We start from the raw sequence: 14,183 nt of genomic DNA on the forward strand, positions 1-14,183 counted from the left end.
AACGCAACCTGTCTATGAATTGGAAGTATATCTCTCCCTCTCTCAGCCTCTCTCTCTCTCTTTTCCTATCTCTTACCTTTCTCTCCCCACCTGATAGTGCAGCGGATGCCAGTTGAGAGGTGTACACATCAGAGAGAGAGAGAGAAAGGGAGAGATAAAGTGTGTGGGTTAGAGGTGAGGAGTGGGGGCAGAGGTCATGAGTCAGGAAGCAGAGAGCAGCAGCTGTGAGAACTGTTGCTCTGAAAGAGAGAGGAGGATGACAGGAGGATGTGTGTAAAGGAATCGACAGAAGGATGGATGGAGAATTGGGGCAAACGGGGCAAACGGGGCAAACGTTGAACTGAAAGAGTAAATAGTGGGTAGTTGGAGAAATAATTTCTCACACAATTGGGTGGAATGGAGAGATGGGGTGAAAACGTATGAAATCAAAAGAGTTCAGATTGAGTCAGTAACGACAGAGTTAGAGGAGAGAGAGAGGAAGAGTTCTGCCTCATATGTATTTGGGGAGAATAGAAAGGAGGGAGAGAGAGAGAGAGGGAGAGAAAGAAAGAGAGATTGATTATGCTCTTGTAAGTGCTTTTGGCATTATTGGAACAATGCTGTCCTCCCAATCCAGCCAATTTGAATTAACATTGTGGAGAGAGTGATTGAGAGGGAAATGGAGAACCTGGCAAAGAGATAGCAAGAGAAGGGTAACGGCGGATGCTGAGCGAAGGGGCGCTTTGGCAGTCAGACAGAGAGGGAGTGAGTGAGGGTCTGGAAGGAGGACAGAGAGATGAATATAAAAAGAGGGGTTTTAAGTAGGGCAGAGATACAGTGAGCTCCAAAAGTATTGGGACAGTGACACATTTTTTGTTGTTTTGGCTCTGTACTCCAGCACAAATATCCTACCCCCAGGACATGCTAACCTCTCACCATTAAAAGGGGATGTTAGCATTTTTTCCGGATTATGATATTTATGCCTCTGTAACTTTCTCACTTATCATTATTAACAATTCATTCCTTAATCATGGTAGAATCCATATTAATGTAGAAGTGTTTGGAAACATATTATATTCTTATTTACAATAAAAGTGACTCCAAAATTACACAATACATTATTTACCATTAATTTCAATTCGGCACAAAATAATCTGAAACACAACCAAAACAAACAACAAATGCATCCAACAAGCTTGAGTCACAAGCTTGATGTAGTCATGGGACCAAATACTTGACTTTTGACTACTTTAATACACATATAAGTGAATTTGACCCAATACTTTTGGTCCCCTAAAATGGGGGGACTATGTACAAAAAGTGCTGTAATTTCTCAATCGTTTACCTTATATGAAAATACCCTCAAATTTAAGCTCATAGTCATTGTATGATTTCAAATCCAAAGTGCTGGAGTACAGAGCCAAAACAAATAAAAAAATGTCAAGGCCCCAGTACTTTTGGAGCTCACTGTAGATGGTTAGAGACAAAGAGAACAAGATTATGTTAGGGTGTGGAAGAAGTTCCTAATGCCTCAACCACACCGACAGCGTCATTGCATTTTGGTACATCAGAATTACATTCATTTCCATTGGAATGCTGAGTTTGCCTTGCAGCGTTGCGTTGCAGAGACAGTTGCAGTGCGTTCGGTGTGGTGCCTACGTTGGATTTATTGAACGTATGCGTCAGACTGTATGCGTAGACGGCTTGACAGAAATGGTAGCAGAAGGTGAATGTTGAGCTTTTGTTGCACACATATCCAGATGATGCTGTGTACCATTTTGCGCAGTGACGCTGTCGGTGTGATGGAAGTCCAAGAGAGATGGAGGGACACTGAGAGAACATGGGAGAATTTGAAACAAGGATGGGTCGATGGAAAGAGATTGAGAAAAAGGTGTGAGGGTGTGGTGGAGGAACCAGAAGAAGAGAGTGAGGGATGGATGGAGACAGAGAGAGAGAGAGAAGATGGTGAGAGCGTAAGGAGCTAGCTGGAAGGGGAGCAGATAGGAGGTAGAGAGATGGGAGACCGAGGAGAGAGATGGATCGGAAGGGACAGAGAGCAAGATGGGCGGAGAGATAGATGGAAGACAAATGTACTGTACACTCACAAGGTTATGAGCATTTGTCTCATTTGATTCCTTTTGCAAACTCAACTTCCTCCCTCCCTCCTGCCCTTGCTTCTCTCCCTCCCTCTCCCTGACTGCTGGCTGATTGAGGAGGAGTAACCCTGGACATATTGACTGAATCAGCCAGACAAATAAAACAAACATGAAGTGTTTTTTTAATACTGTATGGGAATACATTACTCTCAGGATAATACGCTGAACTAATTGAAATGAAAAGCCATAGATGGACGGCTGGCCTCTTTTGCTGAATTAGATTTGGTCATTTGATGGGGAATTTAATATTTGTGCTGTGAATGATTCATTCCTTTGTATTTAACTGCAGGTTAAACGTGTGTGTGTGTGTGTGTGTGTGTGTGTGTGTGTGTGTGTGTGTGTGTGTGTGTGTGTGTGTGTGTGTGTGTGTGTGTGTGTGTGTGTGTTAGTAACTGTGTATATTTGACTGTTGGCTTCACACGCAAATTAGTGAAGAGTTGATGAGAGAGAGTGGAGAACACACACAGGGGCCTATGAGCTACATCACTGTAGCGGATGGTCTCAGTGTGCGTGGAGGCCAGGGGGGGGTTGAGTCAGACGGCTAGTAGAATAATGAGGGATAAGAGGTGCCTCCGTACCTTAAAGGGCTTTGGCCCCATCTGATGACCTGCCGCCCAACTAATATCACTCCATTTGATATCTCACTGTGTAAATGGCCAGCGGCATGGTTCAGTAGGAGTGTTCTGTCAGCAGCGGTAGCAGTGGAGCGCAGGTTGGTGGGAGTCAGTGTTGTCTTGTGGATGTGCTGAGATTAGTATGTAGAAAGTAGAGCTACTGGCAATATCTGACTCAGACACAGCTATTTATTCGGGGTTTGTGGCTTCCATGCATCTTCGCTGGCAAAAGTGTCTGTATTTCAATTACAGATGGTGTCTGGATAGTTTCTCACAATATGAGAATAGCAAGCTGAGATTCCTCTCCAGTGTTTTATCTCAGTGTATTATTCAGGTCTGTGTTGTATCCATGAAGGACATTTTCTTTCAAGTAGTACATCAGATGCTGAGAGTGAAATGGATAGCGTAGTCGTAGTGTGGCGTGTGGGTATGTGCGTGTCTGTAGGGTGTGTGTGTATGTGCATGTCTGTAGGGTGTATGTGTGTGTGTAGGGTGTGTGTGTATGTGTAGGGTGTGTGTGTGTATGTGCGTGTCTGTAGGGTGTGTGTGTATGTGCATGTCTGTAGGGTGTATGTGTGTGTGTAGGGTGTGTGTGTATGTGTAGGGTGTGTGTGTATGTGTATGTGCGTGTCTGTAGGGTGTGTGTGTGTATGTGCATGTCTGTAGGGTGTATGTGTGTGTGTAGGGTGTGTGTGTATGTGCGTGTCTGTAGGGTGTGTGTATGTGCATGTCTGTAGGGTGTATGTGTGTGTGTAGGGTGTGTGTGTATGTGTAGGGTGTGTGTGTATGTGCATGTGTGTAGGGTGTATGTGTGTGTGTAGGGTGTGTGTGTATGTGCGTGTCTGTAGGGTGTGTGTATGTGCATGTCTGTAGGGTGTATGTGTGTGTGTAGGGTGTGTGTGTATGTGCGTGTCTGTAGGGGGTGTGTATGTGCATGTCTGTAGGGTGTATGTGTGTGTGTAGGGTGTGTGTGTATGTGTAGGGTGTGTGTGTATGTGCATGTCTGTAGGGTGTATGTGTGTGTGTAGGGTGTGTGTGTATGTGTAGGGTGTGTGTGTATGTGCATGTCTGTAGGGTGTATGTGTGTGTACTGTACAGTATGTGCTCATGATGTCAATTTCTTGCATATCTTTTTTTAGAATCTTTGGGAAATGTATTTATTGTATTCAGCTCAGATAGAGAGTGAGCATGGAAAATGGGAGCAGAGATCAGGCAGGAAAAGAAAGAGAATGGAGGATAGAGGGAGAGATGGAGAAAAGGATACATGTGGAAAAGTGGAGAAACAAAAGCTTTGCTTGAAATAGAGAAGTGTTTTTAATGAATTCTCAAAGAGAGACAGATTAGCCTATTGTAGATATTCCATTTCCAATGGCTGCTGCATACAAGCATCTTGTGGGAGTTGATACTGTCGATATGTTAATGTGGCTGCCGTTGTTGAAAAACGACTGTACAGTATATTTTGCTCTGGCGTCCCTAAATTCACTGTCATGTTGACTCAACCCCAGTTTGAATGTGAACTTGTCTTCCCGCTCAATGACAGAGAGAGAGGGAAAGCGTGTGAGCGAGGTATAGAGGAGGTGGCTGCCAGAGGCTTGTCTGTACTGTGAACACAGCTGGTGAGACAGTGTGCAGTCACAGTGTGGGAGAGGAAGTGCAGCCTCATTCCAGTGTCTGTGCTGCTCTATGCTCACCTGCCGCTGTTAGGAGGATGGAGGGAGGATAGCCAGTGGATGGATGCATGCAGGGTGGGTTGTAATAGGGTTTGAACAATATCACATTTTGATAATAGTGATGATGGGAATATAGTCGTTTAGCAGATGCTTTAATTCAAAACAGAGAAATTCCACGGTAACGGAATTACGCTGAGACTGGGCCACAGACAGCATGCTGAATATGCGCTAACTTTAAGTCGCTTTGGGAAAATTCCATGGTAACGGAATTACGCTGATGTAGAGTTGAAGTCGGAAGTTTACATACACCTTAGCCAAATACATTTAAACTCAGTTTTTCACAATTCCTGACATTTAATCCTAGTAAAAATTCCCTGTCTTCGGTCAGTTAGGATCACCACAAATGAACCTACTATTCTGGTGTCACCCTGATATGACAATAATATAACAAGTATATCTACTGGGGTCAAGTCCTGGTCACTCAACATTTTATTATAGCTATACAGTTTTGGAAGGATCTCTCCAATGTTTTACATAATTTCGTTTTATTCTACATTGTCCCACTTCATTAAAATAAAATGTTAGATTTCATCCATATGTATGCCAGCTATAACAAAGTAACCCTCTTTTTCCCTCTCTACCCTTTCTCGTGCTATCTCTTCCTCTCCCCCTCTTCCCCTCTCTTCCTCTCCCCCTCTCCCCCTCTCCCTCTGTTCTTCTTTCAAATTCAGTTCAAAGGTGAACTTTATTGGCTTATTGGCATGACTGCTGTGTTGCCAAAGCAGTTAAACACTGGATCAGCAGCACATCACTATAGAGCAGTCTCCTTTAACCCCCCTACACCTCTCTCTCTCTCTCTCCCTCCCTCTCTCCCTCTCTCTCCCCCTCCCTCCCTCGCTCCCTCCCTCTCACATTCAGGTTCAAAAGAGTCTTTATTGGCATGACATGGTTATACATGTACTGCTCCAGTGTTAACACACAGCTAGTGCACTAACGACAACCTCTTCCTCTCTGTCTCTCACTATGTTCTGTCTGTTCTCTCCAATAATACTTCTCTTAATGTATATCGTTTTTGTACTGTTGGTGGGTTCCATGGGCTCCTGAGTGGCGCAGCAGTCTAAGACACTGCATCTCAGTGCTAGAGCTGTCACTGCAGTCCCTGGTTTGAATCCAGGCTGCAACACATCCAGCCGTGATTGGGAGTCCCATAGGGTGGCGCACAATTACCTAGTTAAATCAAAAAAATTCTGTGTACTGTGCAGAATGTGTGAAAGAGAGAGATGAGAGAGAGAATAGATGGGAGTGAATGAAACATGTTTTATGGTGGAAAGGTTGTTACTGGGTTTACTGACATTAATGGGCCATTGTTCTATTTACATATTGTTGTGTTTAAATAGCTTTGGCAGCGTCGCCTTTCATGCCAGTCTGAATCTCAGGGAGAGCCAGTGTGTGTGTGTGTGTGTGTGTGTGTGTGGGAGTGTGTGTGTGTGGGAGTGTGTGTTGGAGAGGGAGACAGAAAAAGGAAAGTATGAGAGGTGGAAAGAGATGCATGTCCCGTTGTCCCATTTCACAGAAGGAGTCAGAGAGTCAGAGAGTTAACAAGGGAGTGATACTCTTAACAATTCATGAGTCCAGTGGCAGGTTGGATGCTCTCCCACCAGAACCTGAAAAGCCACGGCAGACACATGCCTTGTAGGAGTTTTGTCAGCCAGCCACGGCCCAAAGGCACGTTAGTGTGCCAGTGTCACGCCTGGCAGAACGAGGGCACACACACACACACACACACACACACACAAACAGACGACGACAAGCGACCTGGATATGGCAAGGGGACTGTTGTGGTATCAGTGATTTAAAAGGGAGGAGGGGTCTTGGGTGGCTCAGTGACAAAGCAGAGCGAGAGGCAGCTAGGGAAGGAGGAGGGAGTGTGTAGATTGGCTTATTATCTTACCCTGTCTTGTAACATGTTCCGCTTTGAAAATACTCCTGTCATGCCAATAAAGCAGATTTGAATTTTAATCTGGCTAATTGGTGGGAGCACGGGTAAGGAGGAGCTGCGAGGGAGGGAGAAAAAGGGAGAAAGAGGGTGGTCTTTTCACACTGACAGTGACGGAGAGCATGCTTACATGTTACCTGAAAAAGGGTTAGGGGTGGAGGCTGACCACTGCCCCTGTCCTGCCCTGCTCTGCCGCGTGTGTGTGTGTGTGTGTGTGTGTGTGTGTGTGTGTGTGTGTGTGTGTGTGTGTGTGTGTGTGTGTGTGTGTGTGTGTGTGTGTGTGTGTGTGTGTGAGGGTGAACACATTGAGGCTAACCTTGTGTTACCTCCAGCTCTGTGGGTGCTGGCACGGGGAGTCAGTGTCTGTTAGCGCAGCGACGTCTGAGTGTGAAGTGGCGAGACGCGGCCACAGCATGACCATGGCTCAGGGCCTGGTGTGGCGGAGAAAGAGGACAGGTGCAATTTAGGATGAGGGCAGAGAGAGAGGTAGGGAAAGAGAGAAAGAGAGAAAGAGAAAGAGAGAGAGAGGACGTGCAGCAAAGGAATGACATTGGCCGCCTGCAAAGGACTAACCTACTGTAAGACGGGGGATTTGAGTGCATGTCATGACCACAGGAGATGTTGTGGGCTGATCAGTATTTCTGCAGCCTTTTTATTAAGACAGAGCTGGTAATGGGTGGAAAGACGTCGAACTGCTGCAGCCCTCAGTGGGTTGCCGTCTAAACTTAGACAAGAAATGCGCCATAGAGAAACGATCTGTGTGAGTTAAGTGGTTCGGGTTTCAGTCAGCTAACGTCTCACGTCGAAAGGCAAAACAAAGAGCTCTCCGTTTTTTTCTTTGGTCTTCCGTTGGTTCCTCTTCTCTTTCCCTGGAAGGGCTGCTGTGACAGGGGGTTACATTATAATCACAATCATGTTAGGGGCAAAATTAGCCAAATATTTTAATCAAGACCTGGGATTTTTTAATTAGGGTTCAAAAAGTAGTTAGAATAAGGTCAGCGCTAATTAGGTGATGGTCTGACAAATGTGAGAACTAATTAAGTCTGCATGTGTTTGATTAAAGATAAGGAGGTTTTTATGATAAGAAATATGATGATGAAGCATGAGAGCAGGGAAGAGAGGGGAAGAGAGGCAGGTCTAATTGAGGTAGAGATAATACTGGAGTGAGTGAGAGAGCTGGAGAGAGACAGAGAGGGAAATAATGAGACACAAGTGAGTGAACATGTTCATGACATTTTTTGAAATTCATTTTGATTATGTATTCTGAGTGCATGCATTATTTGTGTTTGTATCAGCGTGTTTGATTGGACAATTCTGTTAGCTATTATGTACTTTATGCATTGTGTTGTGTGTGTATCCTGCACTGTAGATTTTAAACAAGCTAGTCTTCTAGCAAGAGCCAGCTGTTCTCTCTCTCTCTCTCTCTCTCTCTTTCTCTCTCCCGCTTGCTCTCTCTCTCTCTCTCCTGCTTGCTTTCTCTTTCGCCCTCTTGCTCTCCTCTCTTTCTCTCCGTCTTGCTCTCCTGCCTCGCTCTTGCATCTCTACCCATCAGGCAGTGCAGAGCAGCAGTCAATAGCAACCCCCCCTCGCTCATGTTCAAAGAACCCTTTATAGGCAGGATAGAAATATGCATTGTGAAAACCTTGGAGCAGACAGCACACTCACACAAGTAGAAAAACAGCAGTGGTGGTTATGAAAAAAATCAAATACACTTGAACATTCTTCAAAACGGCAAAAAATCCATATTGTTGCTGAGGCATGGAGAACAGGTACTCTTACAGGCTTGCAGTAATGCAAAGCACACCCACATACAGAATACAATGTACATTGAATACTTGTGTGGGTTGGGGTGGCTGTACTATATGCTGTACTGTAGGTAACTTTGTCCCAGATCTGTTTGTGTGCAGTCAGTGTACATAACATACTGTAAACCTTACGCTGTGCATATGGTGCATAAATGTATCCCTGTGTATTTTTGCCTCTTGCATACAGGTTGTGCCTGTATGCACGTATTCAGAGGCAGGGCTGGGAGAAGCGCCATTTCTTTGCAGGCATTGGTGTGTCCCTGCGTGTGTAATTGAAATACCTGAGTTATTGACTCTCTCCCTCCAAGTCAAATGGCTGCTTGGTGAGTGTGTGAGCTCTCTCATTGGACAGCTGTGGTGCAGGCAGCCAGGCAGAGAGAGGACCTATCTCTGGCTCTGTCAGGTAGGGCTGGTAATAGCCAGGGACCTCACGATACGATGTTAGGTGCCGAAATGATATGTATTGTGATTCCCACGATTCTATATGTATTGTGATTCCCACGATTCTATATGTATTGTGATTCCCACGATTCTATATGTATTGTGATTCCCACGATTCTATATGTATTGTGATTCCCACGATTCTATATGTATTGTGATTCCCACGATTCTATATGTATTGTGATTCCCACGATTCTATATGTATTGTGATTCAATACTGCGATTTTATTGCGATTTCATGTTCCAAACATATTGCTCACAATATGTCTGCTGCAGAGAGACAAGCGAGAGCATGAGAAAATGAGTTTTGATCAGTCAGGGAAATAAAAGCGCTGAAGGCATGTTGGCTCACTGTTTAAAAAGAAGATGGAGAACAAGCTATAGGATGAAAAATACCAGAGTTTTGACGTAGGTACAGCAGACTAGCGCAAGCTAACGCTACCTAGAAAAAATATATATATTTCTTATTTTTACAAATTGATACTTGGGGTCAAAGTATCAATATAATATTGTCAAGAAAAATAGAATAGCGATATGTAACTGAATCGGTTATTCCCCCTCACTACTGTCAGGGCTTCTGGGTACTGCTGAGAGGAGGGCATACAGGTGCATCCTGTCTGTCCCTGACAGCACCAATCGGCTGTGGGTTAGCAGCTGTGGCTGGCGCTGCCCTGACTCCCTGGCCCGCTGCTGCTCACTCACTCTGCAGTCTGTACCAGGTCACAGCCCACCAGCCACCCGCTCCCCTCATTGTTACCATACACCCCCCTCCCCCTCCCTCCATACTCACCTTCTCTCACGATTCCATTGCTCTCTCTGACTAATTTCTCTACCTCCTTCCTTTTCTGTCGATTCCTCTCTCTTTTACCCTCTTCGTTCCTCACCCAGCTTACTCTCTCTGTCTCTGTCTCTCTCTCCCTTTATCCCTCAGTGTTGTTCCCTCTCTCCACCTATTATTTAGCCTCTGTTTTGTGGTCCAGTACAGTAGACTGCAGCGGCTGCTTGGGACAGACAGAGACACACTCCCTCCTCAGGTATTTTAATGTGTGCTAATCGATACCCCAGCTCTCAGGGAGGAGATCATTCGGACTGACCTTAATTATTGTTGCTGTAAATGAAGCCAGTCTTTATTTGGCTCTGGGTCCTTTTCCTCTCTCTTTTCTTCACCTCTTTTCTTTCTTCTCCTCTTTTTTTTTGCTAATGAAAATTCTGCGGACCTCTGGCTCTCTGAATGACTGCATGGGCCAGTACATTAACGCTGCTCTTAGAAAGAGAGGAGAGGAGCTGCAGGGGACCGTGTGGAGGAGGGGGGCTGGAAATTCAATTATAACTGTGTCCCGGCAGTAATTTCACTGGAATAAATGGGACAGGGAGCGGGAGAGGAGATAGAGAGAGATCACAGGAGAGAGGGACATGAGAAAGAAAGAGGCAAAGGGATGAGACGGGATGAAGGTAGTGTGTAGAGGGACACATGGAAGAGAGCTAGGGGGTCAATCATGGCTTAGTGGAGAGGAGGGTACCGTAGAAATGTACATTGACTTAGACATGTGGAATATACTGTTGTGGAATATACTGTTGTGGAATATACTGTTTATTCACAGTTATTATGTACATGTATGATATATCATATAAAAGTGACAAACACACACAGCATACTTATTCACCCCTTTCCGCTGTGCCTTTTCAGTGGTTTAGTCTGATCTCATTCATGTGGAAACAAGGTAACGGATCAACCCATGTGCGTCCCCTGGGTTGTAGAGGTTAGGCTTTGATGTTGAGTGAAGCACGGATTCCTAAGCCAAAGAGATTTCAATACCCTGCCCGGCTGACACTCCAACGCACACACTGACACACACAGAAACACGGTCGCACGCACGCAAACACACACACATACAGTATTGGGGGGGAAAAACTGCAGTGTTATCTAGACACCTCCTCTCCAGTTCAATATTCCATGTGGACATGTAACATAGCATTACTAACCCCCCCTCTTCTGTTCCCCCCAGGATGACAACTCTATGTTCTTCCAGTTCGGCCCGTCCATCGAGCAGCAGGCCTCGGTCATGCTCAACATCATGGAGGAGTACGACTGGTACATCTTCTCCATCGTCACCACATACTACCCCGGATACCTGGACTTTGTCACCAAGGTAACTCACCAATACACGCCCTCACGACAAGGTAGCTCTCTCTTTTTCCCTCCTTCATTTGAGTACTGCCACCAGGCAGTCCATGAGCAGATTCTAACGTCACCGTGGACTTATAGTCTTAACTTCTAGGATAGTGATAGGAAGGCAACTACTAAGCCGGCGGCTAATCTCAACTTGTTCATGTAGTCAGGAAGTGTCTGTAGGTATTTAAATACTGTTACGTCGAGAGAAATCTGATTGGCCTTGTCAAACGGCCCTTCAGCCCCCTCACACGCCTCTATCTTCCTCAATGTCGTTGAACACTTTTTGTGTTCTTTTTGTGTTTCTCAATATCACATATTATCATACCCAACCCTACCTCTGACCCACCTACCTCTTCCTCCCTGGTCCCTCCGTCCCTTCCTCTATCCTGTAGATCCGGAGCACCATAGAGAACAGCTTTGTGGGCTGGGAGCTGGAGGAGGTTCTGCTGCTGGACATGTCAGTGGACGATGGAGACTCGAAGATCCAGAACCAGCTGAAGAAGCTGCAGAGCCCCGTCATCCTGCTGTACTGCACTAAGGAGGAGGCCAACACCATCTTCGAAGTGGCCCACTCCGTAGGGATCACGGGCTACGGCTACACCTGGATCGTCCCCTCACTGGTAGCTGGGGACGCTGAAGTGATCCCTGCCGAGTTCCCTACAGGTTGGTTTGGAATAAATTCTATATGATTTATCTCCATTTAAAGTCTATGATTGGTTGTTGTTTTGATGTTGATTTATAGTTGGGAATATGTGGGACCAGGTAGCTGGTACTGATCAAATCCTAAACTGAAATTCATGCACGCAATGCACATTTTTGGGTGCAAAATCTTACATTGATATTTCTGCATGATTTATGATAATTCATCGGAAATCGTTTGCATCTCAAGTTGATGGATATGGCCCTTAATAATATATTACCGTGTTAGCTATGTAAATCATATGATGTGTGATGGTCGAGTGGGCGAGGTAATGAACATGTTTTTCTGCCGGTTTTAACTGTCCCTTGAGAAGGTTTGTCCTGCACATTAGTCTGTGACAGATGGCAGATACTGCATGAATTAAGGATGTTTTGTGTCAAACTGTCAAAATCAACACTTCAGTTTATCACTGTTTGATGAATTTACAGTATAGGCCTTACAGTAACCTTCAGAATGTGAATTGTCTCACTAAGTTCATAACTAATTGGGAGTAAAAATAATGTGGGACGCAATATAGTTAAGGCCTGGTGTTTGCGATGGTTCAGTGTGAAGCCAAGGTGCACACTAACATGCTAATTTGCTAACAGGCAAGCTAAATACTTTTCGGCCATGTTTGATGACCTCCAATCCTCATAGGTAATTCCACTGATGCGTTCCTTAAGTGGCACTCTGGGGAGCTACAGTATCTCTCCTCCTCCCCCTCTATCCCTCTCTCCTCCTCCTCCTCTATACCTCTCTCTCTCTCCTCCTCTATCCCTCTCTCCTCCTCTTCTATCCCTCTCTCTCTCTCCTCCTCCTCTATACCTCTCTCTCCTCCTCCTCCTCTATACCTCTCTCCTCCTCCTCCTCTATCCCTCTCTCCTCCTCCTCTATCCCTCTCTCTCTCTCCTCCTCCTCTATACCTCTCTCTCTCCTCCTCCTCCTCCTCTATCCCTCTCTCTCTCCTCCTCTTCTATCCCTCTCCTCCTCCTCCTCCTCCTCTATCCCTCCTCCTCCTTCCCCTCCTCTATACCTCTCTCCTCCTCCTCCTCCTCTATACCTCTCTCTCCTCCTCCTCTCCTCTCCTCTCTCTCCTCCTCCTCTCCTCCTCCTCCTCCTCCTCTATCCCTCTCTCTCCTCCTCCTCCTCTATACCTCTCTCCTCCTCCTCCTCTATCCCTCTCTCCTCCTCCTCCTCTATACCTCTCCTCCTCCTCCTCCTCTATCCCTCTCTCCTCCTCCTCCTCTATCCCTCTCTCTCTCTCCTCCTCCTCTATACCTCTCTCTCCTCCTCCTCCTCTATCCCTCTCTCCTCCTCCTCCTCTATCCCTCTCTCCTCCTCCTCCTCTATCCCTCTCTCTCTCTCCTCCTCCTCTATACCTCTCTCCTCCTCCTCCTCCTCTATACCTCTCTCTCCTCCTCCTCCTCTATACCTCTCTCCTCCTCCTCCTCTATACCTCTCTCTCTCCTCCTCCTCCTCCTCTATCCCTCTCTCTCTCCTCCTCTTCTATCCCTCTCTCCTCCTACTCCTCCTCTATCCCTCTCTCTTCCTCCTCCTCCTCCTCTATCCCTCCTCCTCCTCCCCCCTCCTCTATACCTCTCTCCTCCTCCTCCTCTATACCTCTCTCCTCCTCCTCCTCCTCCTCTATACCTCTCTCTCCTCCTCCTCTCCTCTCCTCTCTCTCCTCCTCCTCTCCTCCTCCTCCTCCTCCTCTATACCTCTCTCCTCCTCCTCCTCCTCTATACCTCTCTCTCTCCTCCTCCTCCTCCTCTATCCCTCTCTCCTCCTCCTCCTCTATCCCTCTCTCCTCCTCCTCCTCTATCCCTCTCTCCTCCTCCTCTTCTATCCCTCTCTCTCCTCCTCCTCTATCCCTCCTCCTCCTCCTCTATCCCTCCTCCTCCTCCCCCTCCTCTATCCCTCCTCCTCCTCCTCCTCTATCCCTCTCTCTTTCGCAATTCACTTAAACACACTTCTCGTGACGCACAGATATTGCCAACGTATTTAACATGAGACCCTCTTAATCTTACATCACAGACAATGATGAGCTGTCTGGCACCAATGGCGTGGTTTTGTAATCAGGTCCTCCAATCAACAGTTAGAACGAGAAGAAGGGGCGGGGAGTAGAGGACTACTGCAGTTCAAATGGAAGGACAAGGCGTCTGGTTCTCAGAGCACACGTGCTCATACACCTCCAAGTCAACGCCACTGTCCCCCACTTCCTGTTTACCCCCATCGCTAAGGGAGATGAGATTGTCTAAGTTGTTGCGACATTTTCCTCATGTCCTGAGATGGACATGTCCCACTGGCTACCAACCAACCAACCCTTTCCACTAGCATGCACACACTGTAGTTCTATAATATCCTTTTTGTAGAGTGACTATAAAAGCCTTGAGAAAGTGTCAACAGAGTGTGACATTAGATATGGTCCTGGAGAGACTGAGCTGTCATCCCAGAGCCCCGTGGGTCTACAGGTTGGATGCTGTCTGTCTATTTCTGTCCAGTTGCCTGGTAATGGATTGGCCAGACCCTGTCAAGCGGGCCGGAGCAGACAGAGAGGGTGTGAGGATGCAGTTTGACTGAGAAGAGAGGAGAGGGGTGGCTGGCAGTGGTGTGTGGCACACGCCTCATAGTGTGTTTAGCCCCTTTTCCTCTACTCTCTTTCTCTATCTC

At 46.4% G+C, this 14,183-nt stretch overlaps 1 protein-coding gene across 2 annotated transcripts in view; it reads left to right on the plus strand.

Moving 5' to 3' along the window:
• The window catches only part of grin2ba (glutamate receptor, ionotropic, N-methyl D-aspartate 2B, genome duplicate a), a 93,072-nt gene that overhangs the window by 47,816 nt on the left and 31,073 nt on the right, over positions 1–14,183 (plus strand). For both annotated transcript variants that reach the window (XM_029763419.1, XM_029763428.1), the window contains exons 4-5: positions 10,668–10,811; positions 11,227–11,497. In XM_029763419.1, coding sequence (XP_029619279.1) covers positions 10,668–10,811; positions 11,227–11,497 — 415 coding nt within the window. The remainder of the gene's footprint in view (positions 1–10,667; positions 10,812–11,226; positions 11,498–14,183) is intronic.

The sequence above is a fragment of the Salmo trutta genome, chromosome 1 (assembly GCF_901001165.1).
Source record: "Salmo trutta chromosome 1, fSalTru1.1, whole genome shotgun sequence".
NCBI lineage: Eukaryota > Metazoa > Chordata > Actinopteri > Salmoniformes > Salmonidae > Salmo > Salmo trutta.